Source organism: Lonchura striata, chromosome 6 (assembly GCF_050655825.1).
Source record: "Lonchura striata isolate lonStrDom1 chromosome 6, ASM5065582v1, whole genome shotgun sequence".
NCBI lineage: Eukaryota > Metazoa > Chordata > Aves > Passeriformes > Estrildidae > Lonchura > Lonchura striata.
In genome coordinates this window covers 35,852,581-35,868,094 of record NC_140708.1, presented here as the reverse complement: position 1 = coordinate 35,868,094, position 15,514 = coordinate 35,852,581, and the positions used below count along the sequence as shown (strand labels likewise).

At 39.2% G+C, this 15,514-nt stretch overlaps 1 protein-coding gene across 1 annotated transcript in view; it reads right to left on the bottom strand.

Moving 5' to 3' along the window:
- Positions 1-4,701: 4,701 nt before the first annotated feature.
- SEC23IP (SEC23 interacting protein) overlaps positions 4,702-15,514 on the bottom strand; it is a 22,290-nt gene continuing 11,477 nt past the window's right edge. The window contains exons 9-19 of the mRNA XM_021529279.3: positions 15,095-15,303; positions 14,381-14,499; positions 13,638-13,808; positions 13,158-13,253; positions 12,773-12,979; positions 12,463-12,618; positions 11,803-11,905; positions 10,702-10,887; positions 10,104-10,266; positions 8,031-8,129; positions 4,702-5,874 (exon numbers count right to left, since the gene is read on the bottom strand). Of these exons, the coding sequence (XP_021384954.3) occupies positions 8,048-8,129; positions 10,104-10,266; positions 10,702-10,887; positions 11,803-11,905; positions 12,463-12,618; positions 12,773-12,979; positions 13,158-13,253; positions 13,638-13,808; positions 14,381-14,499; positions 15,095-15,303 (1,492 nt within the window). The 3' untranslated portion in view covers positions 4,702-5,874; positions 8,031-8,047. The remainder of the gene's footprint in view (positions 5,875-8,030; positions 8,130-10,103; positions 10,267-10,701; positions 10,888-11,802; positions 11,906-12,462; positions 12,619-12,772; positions 12,980-13,157; positions 13,254-13,637; positions 13,809-14,380; positions 14,500-15,094; positions 15,304-15,514) is intronic.

Genomic DNA, 15,514 nt, shown 5'->3' with positions numbered 1-15,514 from the left:
CAGCACAGATGCATTTCCACCCCTGCCTTGAATCTGCTGTGTCAGGGGTCTGCTGCAGCTGGAGTTTTGAACTTAATGCCATTTAAAAGAAAGGCACCACATCAAGGTCATATTGGTAAAATCACTCAAGTGTATTTCAGTTCAATACATCTTTAAGGGTTTATAACTTGCATAATTTCTCCCGGAGGAAGGGATCTATTATCAAAACAAAGGACAAAAGGCTGAAGAAGCTGCCCATATTCTGCCCATGTATTTGGCATTCCTTTATTTCCTCTTCCAGTTTATAAACATCTGGGTAATAAAAGAGAAATAAAACATCTGGGTGCACAGAGCAGTTTTGCACAGATGGCTGAGCTCAGGAGGACTTGGGAGCCAAACCCAGTTTACTGCAGCTCTTGCTCAGGCAGCTCTCTGTGCCCAGGCACTGCAGTGAGCTCCTGCTTCAGAGGTTACAGGGCAGAGGCTCTCAGCCCCTTTGCAAATCAAGCATTGATGATACAGGAGAAATCCCTCTTCTGCCCTCAGGACTTTTCAAACAGGTGCCTCATTACATAAACACATAATATATACATATGCATTTATACCTAATTGTTAATTCTATCTCAGTTTGTAGTTTCTGGTAATAGCTCTTTTGATGCTGCTGTGAGGCACCACTAAGTGTTATCTCCTGAGAGGAATTTCACAAATCACTCAATATGAGATATCACCACATCTCAATCAATAAACTTGTATCATGACCCTATTAACAAAGAGGCTTCCAGTGGCTGAAACCACATATATTTGTACAAAGGATGGCCTGAAAAACAAAACTAATCTTGTTTATTGACAGAGCTCAGCTCTGAGAAAGAATAGTCCCTTAACAAATCATCTAGCCAAGATATTTGCAGAAATGCTGCCACCTTCATGAAGGACTTTGCGAGGTGATTTATTTCTGCTCTCCAGCTACAACTCCTATTTCTCACTGTCAGTATTTTCTCCACATGGAGCTTCCACTGAGAAGTGAAGGGGCAAAACCAGAGGAAGTATTTGCCATGACAAAGCTGAGCTCCCCTTTTCCTGGCTACTTTATAGGGGCAGAAATCTGAGACCTGATTCTCCCTCAGATCCCTTCTCCAGCTCCCTTCCACACCACTTTAGACCCTCCCTGGTGGCTGCTAGAGCTGATTATTTAAATATTCAGAGCTGTATTTTCTTAGTTCTCTGTGCAGACAGAAAAGTGGGGACAGAACAATCATACCTGAACATCCTGCAATGCAGAGAACACCATGAATCCCCTAAGCTACCAACAGATGAATAACCAAATGTTCCACAACAAACCTCAGCTTAGGAAAACTTGGCTTCTCACTAAACTCTAGAGAGCTCCTGGTTTCTGAATAAACCCTATCCTACTCATGCACTCAGAGCAGTCTTGAGCATAAACATTGCTTTGGTTGTATTCATGAGGCATTTTAACATTACATTAAAAGTTATTTGAACTGGTTTTTGGCAGAAAGTGAGGATAGTTCTCCTCTCAGGCCTTTGCTCTCTATAACCACGCGTTAAATAGACACACTTCACTTTTGATTGCCTGGCTTTATATGGATCTGAAGCTGGTTTATGGACATACAAAAGATGTTTCTTTTACAGCCTCCATATGTAAAGGAAGCCTGGGAGCCCTGCATTTAAGAGCCATCGAGCTGAAAGCAGCTGCACTTTGGGGAGCTGCGTTTTACCTTCAAGGGGATGCATTAGGTGGGCTTCTCTGCTCTCCAAACAGCTCAGCTGAGTGCCAGGAACAAACCCTGTACTCCTGGCAACCTCTGCTCAGGTCACTGAAAATTTCCACTGTGGAAAGAAGACAAATACTTCGGTCTTTGGGATCTGCAACAGAGGGCAGAGCAGTTTCTGGTTTTCTGTCCATAGGTGGCTTGGCAGTTAGGAATAAACCCTAAAAGGAAGTGCTGGGTGATGGCTGTGCTGGGTGATGGCTGTGCTGTCACACAGGCCAGGGGGCTGTCCAGCAGGAAAGCAGCTCTGCAGGGACAGCTCTGGGTGCTGGTGACTGTGGGTAACATCTACATCCCTGCTTTTCTTCCCCCCAATAGCATCACACAGCCAAAGAACACAAGGTTGCCACACTCCCACGTTTTCTGGTCACACCCCACGTGCAGGGCCAAGGATGCTGCAAGGACCCTGTGTGGAGGCAGCAGATCCCAGCTCACTGCTGCAGGGCCCATTTTTCCTTCCTGGCAGATTCCAGGAGTTGTGTGGTACCCAGAGCCCATCTTCTGCTTCCCTTCACCCCATCCTGCCCCCAAGGGAAAATGGGAACACTTTAGAGGACGTCCCTGGTAAATCTGCACCTGAAGCAAATAAACACCCCCTCAGTGGCTCTGTGCAAATGCCCTGCAGGCTGCCTGTAATCATACTTACACTGGAGTGGTTCCATCAGCCCTTGGGAAGTTAATCCTGATTTACAGTTATGTAAACCGAGTCTAGAGCCAAGCTCAGAGTTCAAGAGTTCCTGTTAGAAGAGTGTGAAAAAAAACCCAGATTGCTCCTATTAAATCCAAGCAGTTGCCAGTGATTCCACCATTTGGATTAAGCACAGGTTTGCCAAGAGCACCGAAATGGGAACTAGCATGTGAAATAATAGTTCCCATTATTAAACAGAAATTAATGGGATTTTTTATTTCAGCTCTGGGGAACACACCCTAATTCAAAGGAATGATTAAAAATAATAGTCCATCTATACAGCTCTGCCCCAATCCCTGCTCCTATTTGAACATCCAGTCTCCACCAGCATACCCTGGCACTGATAATTTTGTAGGAAATATGAAATGCTAAATTTTATTATCCATCATATGGTAAAAAAATAATCACATGAGGGAGGAACCAGGGAGAATATTATTATGGAAATAGCATTTTAGACAGTTTTTAAAACATTTGTCATATTGCAGACACAAAGTTATAAATATTAATTTATCATTCACTGTGAAAGAATAAGTCCAGCACAGTTACTGGAAATTTTCTGTGCCATACAAGGCATCTCCCAGCACAAGAAGGAATTATTTGACTATGCTGCTTTTATGAACAGCTGTGAGAGGAGGTGTTCCCATGGGACAAGAACATCCCTACTGGCAGAATAGGGAGTCCTGGAACAGAGGGAGAGCAGCAGTGCCTAAGAAGTTTTCTAAAACAAAAAGTTTTCAATGAAAAATTCACTTCTGTCCAAATGAGATTTTTTTTTGGAAGGTAATGGATTTCTTACAGAGGCTCTGATTTTTTTGCTTCGAATTAGGTCATAAAATTTTCCACTTCCTTTCTATGCCCTGTTCCATAGATATTTTGATTCTGTCTTCTAGACAATATATATTTTTTTTTAATACTCACAATCACTTCAGCACAGATGAAAATGATGTCGCTGTCGAGGCAAGATGGGAATGAATAGACTTGACTAAATATAGCAGGGAAACTTTAAATTTTTGTACATGGATTGGCTTATTAAAGTGTAATCAAACTCACCTGTTTAATAATGCATTATAATACATACAAAAATACATCAAAATTTCCTGGATATACTGGAAGCTGTGCTGTGTATGGTATGTGTTGCAGCACACAAGGAAGATTTCTGCTGAGGAAGCAAAGTATTCATTTGCAGCAGATTTCAAATCACTCTATGAACTCTATTTTTTTTTGTTGTTGTTTTATATAACCATAGGTTGCACTCATTTTTCCTTCATGTCCAAACTTCCATTTGCTTTTAAGATGTAAGAATTGCTCATTACTGTAGTTGCAGCCCATTTTTTGTTTCTATAACTAGAATTTTTATGCCATATTCCCAAACCAATTTCTGCACTCCACATACTCCTCATTCCTGCAGCATCCTCCTGCTCCCCCTTCCATTACAGAGGCAGCTCCTTGCCTGCCAGGGTCCCCCTGCAGCAACTCCTCACACAGACCCATAAAATCTGACTGGTCCTTGGTGCTGCTGTCCCCTCCCAAGGGGATGTGTCACAGCCCAGCACCTTGTTAAAAATGCTATTTAAGCAAACTCATCAGACTGCTCAGTGTGGCACAGAGCTGTTAAATACAAATGTATATAACCCTCCACTCTGATATTTAACATGGAAATGAGGCCAGTGGCCATGGTGCTTGGGTTGTGTATAGTTATATATATATAAAATTTGTATTCTAACTAACAAAAGACATTGTAAAGCTTAAAAAGTTCTGTTTGAAAGGTTAATTTATAAAGATACAAATACATTTATTTGTCTGTTTTGGATTAAAAGTTTCCTTTTTATCCAAACTTGCAAACTTTCTCCGCAGAGCAAGAAGGATTTTGGAAAGCCAGTTCAGTGGGAAGCCCCAAGACTCCCATGGCAAGCAAAAGATGCCAAGGGAAGTGTTGGGTCTTGAGAGGCCAAACAGGAAAATCTCATCGTTGTCCTCAATTATCAAATGTGAGAGTACAAGAGAAGATAGAGATGTTATTATTGAAGATGCAAAGAAAGGACAAACGGCCACAGATACGAGCCCCACCCAGAAAATTTCAACTGTGTATCAGAAAAAAACCTGCAAGCCTAGTAGTCAAACATTACAACAGGGCCAGAGAGGCAAAGATCTCCAGCTTTGAACAAGGCCCTAAGCAGGGAAGTTGAACTAAGCAACCTTCCAAGCTATCTTCTGTGATTAAACACAAAACCTTGTTGAAAAGACCCGTTGGAAGTAAGGTAATTTTAATTACAGCCATCAATTTGTATACACAATAATGTGTATTTTACATATATCAAGGGAAAAAAAGAAACATACTGCATTTCAAAATTTGTTTACTGCAATAACAGAGTCAAATAGTCAGGAATAAGGTTAAGCCACTAATATGAAGGAAAGTCACAATGTGTGTAAAAATTGAAGCCAGAGGAAAGCTAAAGAAGTTCAGTACTCAGAGACATTAATTCCAAGGTTTCACAATACCTAATTCATTTCAACCTCACTACATGAAAATGGAGTCTGGATTGCAGGGCTGAACCTAGATTATTATCTAACTCCCATAAGCTTCACGTTCCTATTTACACTAACAGTTTTGAGATGTCAAACTGCAAGGTCAAGGTAAGTGTTTTAGTTCTCATAACTGCAGCCTGCTTTCACTAAAATTGCCTTAATTAACTTACAATAGTCTGTGATTCTATAATTACCGGATCAAAATTTCATTTTAAATCATTCCTCATTTCAGGATATGTGAACACTGAACTAGCTGTAACAAACTTCTAATATTTTCAAAGGCAAAAGTTCATTTTCACTTAAAAAAAAGCCACAATAAAACTCTTAACAGAGGCTTAAAAAGGTCTTTATAAAATAATCTCCATCACACTTACAATAGTAAGAAAATCATTCTGGTTGCTAGTTTTTAGTAAATATGAACTGGTTTGTGTAATCTGTATTAAAGATGGTTATAACTTCAGTTCACATTTCATTTCTTAAAGGGGCATGAACAAATGTGTCAAGAAAAGTAGATTATTGCTGTTTCTCATCAAGTCCTTTTTACTAAGGACATGCTGCCTTGGTAGGTGAAGCATGTCTGGCAGCCAGCTGAGACAGGAGAGAAGTTATGATCTGTGTGCCAAAAAAACCTTCATTAAGCACCTTATATTTGGCAATGGTACAACTGAGCTGATTTAAGATCAAAACTGTGTCATTCCATCCATCTCCTGAATGACAGTCCTGATCATCTCATAACTTAAGTTTGCTTGAAGTGACACAAGAAGGTAGAATCCAAGCAGGTTCTGGACTGGCAGCAAAAAAACCTCTGATGTTTATCCTCCCATATGCAACTATGAAAATACCAGATGTTCTTCAGAGGGTTTTTCACCAGGTCTGCTGGAGCAACAGGCATGGCTGTGCAGAGAGAACAGAACATGGACATATTGGAAATAGGAAATCTATCAGGTTTTCTATTCCTGCAGTATTATTAATCATATTAAATATGCCACCATTCAATTTAAAGAGGTCTCAAAAAGATCTAAAATTCCATACATGTTTTTAAACAAACTTTTCATACAGTAAGCCTCTGAAATGTACTTTCTGTGGACACAAATTGGCAATTACAACTGCAAACAGGAAAAGCTACTAGCAACTGCTAATAGGGTGTCATTCGTTATACATTTTAACCAGCTGTTAAGATTCTTTAGCTTTTGGTAATAAATTATCCTAGTGAGGATGGTGACAGTTCATTATGTCCAAGGTTTAATCTGCTGGTCCACCTCTTTCCATTGTTTATATGAAACCTTACACTACTGTTTCACAAAGAGCAGCTCCTAGAAGATCTAAATCAAGTCACTCGTGCAAAATAAAATGCATGTTGCTGTCAGAGGCACCGCTGATAATAATTACTGCCACCCTTCACATTTGAAGGTCTGAAAAGAACAGAAAAAAAGAGAAAAATCCACATGACTGCTAACACTGAGGGACAATTTTCCACTTCAGTAATTGCAGATTCCTTGTGATGTGATGATATTTAACACAGCACATGTAAAGACATTTCTTGTCATGTGGAAAAGATCCTGGTCTTGTGGTGTGCAGCCTTCCCAAGACACCACTTCAGTGCATTCTGCCCTCTCATTTAAGCCTCTGGTATCTGAATCCCAGTCTCAAACCCTGTCCAGTCAAGCCAGTGCTGGGGGACATTCTGAGCAACTCCTGATGGATTTACAGAATTCCCTGATTGTGCTTTGCTATGTGACATCCTGCTAATCTGTCCCCCAACAGTGTCATTCTCAATGAAAAAACCACAATTATCCCAGTGTTTGCTGCAGCTGAGCAACAAACTCCTCAGAGCTCTGCCCTGATAAATCATCACACCCCATTCCCCCCTGCAATGAGGCTTAAAGGCTTTCCTTTGCAGTGAGATTCCTATGATTCCAACCAGAGCCAGCATAAAGAAATAGAAGTAGATAAAAAAATCTGGTGACTTGAGACTGTGCATAAGCCATTGTGATGACTGATACAACACTGTCAGAGCTGTGCAGCCAGCTGGTGCCTTTTTACTTTTACTTCTCCATGCTTTAAAGAAATGCATTTGATCAGCCTTGACATTTTATTTAAAAAAAAAGCTGCTATCAACTGACCATCAGAATCATTCTGTTACAAAAGAGTACTAAAACTGTATGGTAGCAATGAAAGATACCTAAAATATTCCTCTGAAATGTCAAGCAATTCTCTTCATGCTGGGTATTTATGTACCTTGACATTATCAGCTCTTCTGAAAATGGAGAAATACATCAGAAACTATCTTGTATGATTCCAAAAAGGCAAGGTGCATATTATTTCTTCCCTGCCTCTCAAAATAAATAATTTTCTTTTCTGTAACATTCAGTGATGCAAACTGGTACAATACAGATCCTTAGTTTGGAAACCTACATCTTAAAATAAAAATACCTGCAAGAATATTTCAGCTCTAAGATACTCTAAGATATTGTAACATGTATTTGGTTTCTTTTCAAAGCAAACTGCCATGCTGAAATTCTTAATCTATACAAAGATAATAAAATACTGCCCTATATAAGGGTCTCATTACTTTATCAATAGCAATGTTTAACACCTTCTTAGGAGACAAACAGCTTTTTGTTGACAAATGTGCACCAGTGGTCAATCAATCCAGTATTTACATTACACCAGTGAAACACTTCTGGGGTTCTTACTGCACTGTAAATAAAGTTTCATCATATCAAATTTCACCAAATTTTCCTATTCTTGAACATTCACTGGACAACAGAACTGAGGAAGAAGCATAAGAAAGAGAACATCTTTTGGTTGCATTTGTAGTGGCAATTATTATCCAGTACCAAAAGCAATAACATCCGATATCTTCTGGAAATGAAAGGAAGAACTCAAAGGCTTTCTCTGCATTCAAGTTGAGAAATTGTTTTGGCAATCAAAATGACATTTAATGACTGTTTCATAATTTAAACTTCAGAGAAGAATGGGAAAGTAAAGACATCTAAACTGTAGCTGAATTTGATATGAGGACAGAAGTTACATTAGAGCAAACTTACAAATTCATATTTTTACATCAATGCTGTGGCTGCTCAGGATTGATATTCATGGTCCTGTATATCTCCTTGAGAAACAGCAAGGCAGTGTCTTCAGATCCCCTACGAAGAATGAAATAAATCAAGCAAAAGGAAAAAAAGGGAAGGGAAAAAAAAAAAAGAGGAAAAAGTTAGGAGAATTAGAAGATGGACCATACTGAAGTAAGTCACATTCCATCTTATTTCAGCTCTCCAAAATTCTGCACAACCTCTTGGCCTAGTATTTATTTTTTATGAACATGGCCTTACCTCTACCAGCTTCCTTCAAGCTGTAATTCTACCCAAGTTTTGAATTAGTTCTGCTATCAACCCTGGCCTATGCATTTACCTTTTTTCTAGGGCATCTCCTCCTCCTGTCCTCTCTAACTTCCTATGCTGCAACTCTAAATCTCCTCCTCTATCCTCTTCTTTGATTTTACTTCCTCATTTTAATCTCCTCAAATAATGTATCACTTTTTGTCCTGAATATATTCCACATTTCATTCTACTCATTTTGTCCCACTCCACTAATTAGCCAAGTTCTAGCAGCAATATTCTAATTCTTCTCTAACTGGCAGGCCCTGAATCGTAAACAGACTATGTTAAACACCCATAGTCTTCCTCTCTTGCTTGCCACTAAAATGTTAGATAGCTCTCCAATAATTTAAAGATTAGTATAATTCAAGTGCCATGTTTTCAAGTGGCTGTTTTCCCTCCTCTTTTCCAAAATCAGAGTTTCAGTCTGTCTGAATCTAAAGTTAACATGAAAAGACTTAATTTTCTTCTTCATCTATAAAATGCTATTTAAACACGCATTAACAATACAACAAAATAACAATGTTAAACAGGGAAATTTTAACAAAGTTCCAGAGCTGCAGGAGTTGTTAAATGTGGGCAGCTTCCTGTGCTTTTTAAAATAAATGATATAGGGAGCCAGTGAAGGAGATTGAAATGGTCAGAACTGTGATCCTCCAAATGTGAGGAACATAATTTGCAGAACACCAGTACAGGATTAAACACGCAAGCTAAGGGAAAATATGCATTTTCCACAATTCAGCACAGATATTTCATGATGGTCCCTGCATTAAATGAGCAGCCAACAAGCAAGCAGAAGGTTCAGCACAGAAGCTCCAATCTCTCCAACACTCAGAGCATTTCATTTAAAGCTTTTCCCTCCATTCCTCAGGAAAAAAATGCTCTCCGATTTGGGTCATTAATCACTGTGCTTATCTTCCTTACTCGAATGACAAAACCAGCCACGGGTACCAAGCGTTTAAAATGCTGGCAGGGATCGGCTGCCACCCTGTGGAAGGAATTCCAGTCCCTTCAGCCCTGCCTGTGGAACGGCACTGCCACCACCGGGTCACCGGGCAGAGCCCAGGGCTCACAGCAGCCCCGGGAACCCCTCCTCTGGCAGGTGCTGAGCTTCCACTGGGAAGTGATCATGGCTCTAATCAGACCCTTCAGGCAACACCTGCAGAGCTGTGTTCTAACCTCTGGGAAAAAATGCCTGCTGCTAAAATTACCTACTGAAAATCAAAACTGTCAGGAAGAAGGTAGGGCACTCTTCAGCACCTGCTGAACTCAGAATGAGAGACCAGTCACTCCTCTCAACAACACCACTTTGCACAGCTCACAGCTGACACTCAAGGTTGGCTATTGCACACCAAGATGTGTTGTTAAATATAGTTCACATATCCTTTGCTCTGACAGAAGAAGCAATTAAGTTTTACCACTTATTGTACTCTAATAAAAATCCTTCATGAACAGTTTTATTTAAAAAGCTACAGTTGTGAAAACGCTTCCAGAATTCTCCTTGTTTTGAAAATGACAGTAGCTAAAAATGCTTGTTTGGAGTGTCAAAGGTCAAGAGAACAGTGTGCAATGTCCATATTGCAAACAGCTTTGCTCACTGTGTGCTAACACAGAATTTTACTTTGAAATAGGATTAACAAATAGTGACATCCAAGCACAATACACTGAGCCTAACACTCCTGGACAATCACATATACTGTGTCCCTTAAGAGCATTTCTGGAATCACAGCTATCTCCCCTTACCAGTAGCACAGGTGACTCTGCAAAGCAAACAGGTACTCATTGAAGCTTTCAATCGGTTTCTCTTGTAGAACATAATCAATGCGACGCCCTCCATTCAGCATCCCAACCTTCACCAAAACATCTTCATCTTTTGGAGGGTCTGGACTTTCAGTGATCTTCTCAGCTAAAATCAAAGAGTTTAACATTTAAACTATTTTCAAGCATACCCTGCTTGACTGTAATTAAGAAATACTACCCATTTTTTCTGCTGTAATTTCCAAGTGTTTTTGATGAGACAATAGTAACCTGAACTGCCCAGCATGGTTCAAAAATGTTACTGAACTATAGGCTTACTTCTTTCCTAACAATTTAAACAGTTTTCTCAAGAAGTAACTGCTGAGTTATCTCTCCCTGAACTCACTTCCACCCACATAGCTTTAATTGTAATTCCTCTCCCACACCCAGCTGAGGAGGATCAGCTTTGGTGGGAACCTGGTGTTTAGCAGAGACCTCCTTAACAGGGTCAGGAAAATCAATAGTACACAGTCACTGGGATACTCAAGTGTCAACTTATTTGAGATAAGTAAGTTACAGAAAAACCAATAATGTGTCCATGTACCTTCCACCACCTGCTTTTCTTCCTCCTCTTTAATTTGGTTAGCTACTTTCTCCAGTTCTGCTTGCAGCTGGGTTGAAGATGTATGAGCACGTGCAAATTCATTAAGAGTCTGCCATGCACTCTTCAAAGAGCTAATAAAGCCCTGCTTCAGATCAGATCCCATCCGAGACAGAGAGTCTTTCAGCTCTGAGAAAGAAAAAACACACAAAAAATTTACTTTAGAAGGATTTAAAATTACAAACTCAAAGCAGAATGATAAGGTTCTGTTCAATAAACATCCCAATTACCAGGGGAAATAAGCCTGCTATGTCATAATGTGTGTTTCCTGCTTCTCTATTCCATTTTAAAAGATTAGGTGAAGTACAATTAATACATAATTGACTTCTTGCTGAATGGGTCAATGAATCCATCTAGATCAAACTCAAAACAGGAGCAATAGACTGGAGATTTTTCTCCTTTACTATACACACTTTTGGAGAGCTGTAATCTGAATTAATTATCTCGTGTAGTCTAGCAAAGCAGACTCACTGTAATGGACAATTCCAAAGGACAGATGCTGCAGAATCTCTCCAAGTGCCTAAACAGAGGCTTTCAGGAGGGCTCTGTGAACTTGCACAACAGAAAAACTGACTTTCCTTATTAGATGTGCAAAATTCAAGTAGAGCACCTTGGTCTGAAGTGCACCCATGAGCAACAAAATCAGTCTCTGCCCTCCAATGGCTCCAGAACCTCCTTTTCCCTCAGGGTTTCCAACACTGAACAGGCTCTGGTTAAACACATCATGGTGGTCATTAGGGACACCAATAAATTTAGTTTCTGCTTCACAGCTTCTTAGAAATGAAGGAGATCAAGCAATGTACAATGTTTTAATGGAACTTCGGTAATGAGAAAGTTCAATCTGGAGGAAATGTGATTATTACTTTTGAATGGAATTGTGAATGCCCAACTTATGGGGCTGGGTGAAATCACCTGTGATGTTTAGGAAAAATATGGAGTCAGACATCCAGGGATATTAATTAATCTCTTAAAATCTTACAATATTCTACTGCATCAAGTGAGAAATAATGAGTAGGATCCATATGAAATAACTTTTCTTTTTACCCAGATGAAGTCTTTTTCTGCCTTTATGATGTGGAATGAGAACTGGTTTTAAATCCATGTCTTCAACGATCATTGGTTCTAACCTGTAAGCCACTGGATCAAGCTGTTAAGAGACAAACAAATTGTCATTTGATTATCTTTAAAATTATTCTAATTATCACATCTCAGTGAAAAAAATCCTTATTTATGGATTATAAACAAACATTTTTGAATTCTGCACTATTAGAATTGACAGAAATTCAGTTCATGACATATTAAGCAGGTTCATGAACTACTTTGGTCTTGTTCTCCTACAGAAGAAGATTCTAATGAGGAAACACAAGAGCAAGATTTCCTTGCACTCAATCTATATCAACTTAAAATTGTTAAACAAAATGAGACAGAGGAGAAAAAACACTGCATGCAAAAATACAAATATTCCATAAAAATCTACAAGAGTGGCCTCAAATTAATGAAAAAAACCCCTAATAACTCTCACCAAAAAAACTTCCTTAATTCTGCAAAGAAACAAGGCAAATTATGAAAACAATCCATGCCTGGAAGTGGTTTAGGAAATGTACATAGAGGAACAAGAGGTGTAATGCTCAGAAGGTAGAATTTAGTATTCTTTTTTGTCATCTACCTCAACTAAAATCAAATGTCAAAAGCTGTGCTACTCACTGGGTGATAGATATTGAAGAACCCCTTGCAGGTAGGGAGTCTGTAGTTTTCATCAATCTTCTCCACACCCCTCACAGTAAGGAACACACCAATAGGAGAACCAAGAGCAAAGAAAATATCTGGTTCAAAGTCCAGTGCACTGTAAACCACAGAAACCTACCAGACAGAAATCAGACACATCATCTCTCAGAACCGTCAGCTTCAAAGGAACTAGCCAAGTATCATCAACATTAAAAAAAATCATAGTAAAAAGAGAGGATTGATCAAATCCTTTAAATCGTTCAAATCATTTAGATCTGCACAGTCTCACCTGGCCAGTTCCAACTTCAAAATACTCATAGTCAATGTTCACAGAAGACACAGATGCACCAACTGGGAGCTTCCTCTTTGAGTGCATCTGACCAGACTCTGAAGGTGAGACAGAAGAAATTGCCTCTTTTGATTTCTGAGTGTCTTCTTGAGTCTGGAGTGTGGCAGCCAGCACTGCTTTCTTTTCTGCTACTGCTTTCTTCTGTTCCTTTTGAGAAAAGTTTTAAAGTTAGGGAGAAAAAAGGTTAATTTCACAGCTGTCAAAATTCCTTTAATATATTCAGGATGTTAACAAGAGTGTTCAAGAACAGAAGCTACTCCACAGCAAGGAGGTCAGTTACATTTGCTTAACAACTTTTAATTTCCATCCTGAAATAAGTATTTACCTGCTTGGCTGCTCTGTCTTTTACAAAATTAGCTATTTTCTTTCTTGGTCCAAGAGGTATGCCCATCTCCTTCAGGTCATCAACTGTACACATGAGCTAAAGAAACAAACACCAAACACACACATCAAAATATATTTTTCTAGTAAAAAAGTACATACAACTTTTCTAGTAAAATGAATAATTTCATACTCGCAATGACTTATGAATTTGTTAAGTCAGTTTATAAAGCTACAGAAAATACAAAAACTTAAGAAGACATGACACAAAGTACCTTAACATAACTGGGGCAGATATACCACATCAAGAAAAAACAACAAGAGCTGCAGAACACTCAGACTTCAAGTTGATTGATTATCTTATCTTTGCAACTGCTCTCATGGCCACAGAAGTGAGAGGAAAACCAAAACAGCAAGAAGAAAACCCTAACATAAACCTCCATTCCCTGGGCAGCCCCTACAAGTCAAGTGAACATTTCTGTACCAGGGACTCCATGTCGATCCGCTCCTTTTCGAAGGTGCTGACGTACTCTGCCAAATTGAGCATTTCCAGAGTCTTCTGCAGAGTGGGAACATCCTCCTCTGCCTCAGCCTCACAAAGGTCATCAGCAGAAGTAGCAATGGAGGAGCCCAGGGAACTGGTATCTTCAGTCATCTCAACAAAACAGCACACAAACAGAATCAAACCCTCTAACAGTGGAAAACCAGTTAGAAGCAAATAAAACCAAGTTTAACTATTTTCTCTTAAAAACATTATCAAGCAAGCTCTGTAAATATATATCCATTTTCAGTGAAGCAGGATGAAGACTTTCCACTAAAACAGAACTACAAAATAAAGATTTAAAAATTACTATGAGAGACAACACACTCAAAAATGCTCCCTTCTATTCCTCAAACAACTGATCACCATTTCTAGTCTAAACACTGATTCTTTCTCTGTTATACTCCTGCCCCATCACTTACTGTTAGACCAAGTTACATGTTCACAAGGTCAAAGCTGATATTCACCATCAAAACTCATGACTGGCCTACCTGAAACTTAAGACAGATCTAATTAATTTGTCCTGAGAAATGACAATATTTATAAAACAGCATATTTCCATTAACATGCTTAATGTACTATCAAAACCCACAAACTTGCATCAGCTAATAAATTCTGAAAAGTTAAGAAAACAATGACTGAAAATTCCAGCTCTATAGGCCTGAAAAGAGCAGCATGCAAATTACCTGTTTATCATGAACAGCCACATCTTTCACACTCCCATTAACACCAGAGAATGTTCCAGAATTTACCGATGAAGCCAAGTCCTTCTGGTTAGACAGTATGTCAAATAGAATTAAGGAACCTGCAAACAGGAATTAGAGTTGATTTGAGAAAAGTATCAGGTTTTCCTGTCCCTAAATCTTGATCAAGATTTATATGCAATAGTAGTGTCACAGTATAGCTTGATTAAGAGATGGCTAAATTAAAATACACATATATTAATTTGAATATAATCACTCACAGCTAAAAGCAACCCCTTTTCTTCCCTGTTCATGCTTTATGTAGTTGCCATGATTAAACTATTTTTCCTTAAACTCCTGAGACTGACGAACTGGAGGAAAAGTTACAGTCCAAACCAGTATGTCAATATTCTGCTCCAACACTTATTCTCCAAAAAGTGATTGTACTTTTACAAAGTGGGGGTTCTGAGACATAGACATCACCCACCTAACACGACAGCAGATAATCTGTTAACTTTTAAACACAGATTAGACACGAAGGTTTCATAAAGGGAAGTACTAACTTTCTCTTAAAGCCTGATGAATTCAGCTGTTGAGAGAAGTTTGTCAGCTGTTTTCTGAAAGACAGCCATGCCCTAACAGCTAATTTGAGGCATAACAGAGAGGTCATTGAGAGGAACTCATCTGGGCTAAAAGCAGCATTCCTCAGACAATCACCTAAGCTGTGCCCAGCCACAGAGACTCCCCCTTTGAAGTCGGGGTTTCGGCTCATGAAGAGCGCGTACAGGCGGTTCATCTCCATGCCCACTTTATCCACGATGGTCTGGCAGTAGGTGGGGCTGTTGTAGAACAGGATGTCGAGCAGCGTTTCGTTGGTGAAATGCCTCAGGCGACCAATGCTCGGCAAAGTGATTTTCTTTATGTTCCTGGTAACACAAAATCGTTAAAAGCATGAAAGGCTTTTAAGAAATGCTCGTGAGAACTTCGTTAGCTTTTGAAATTAATGCAATGTAAATGCTACAGAAAGGGTCTCTAAAGAGATTTTAAAAAGCCATACAGCCTTCAGGCCTCGTTGCACATTCACACATTAATGCTACCTGCTGATTGTAATATTTGAGAAAGATACAGCTCCTTTTC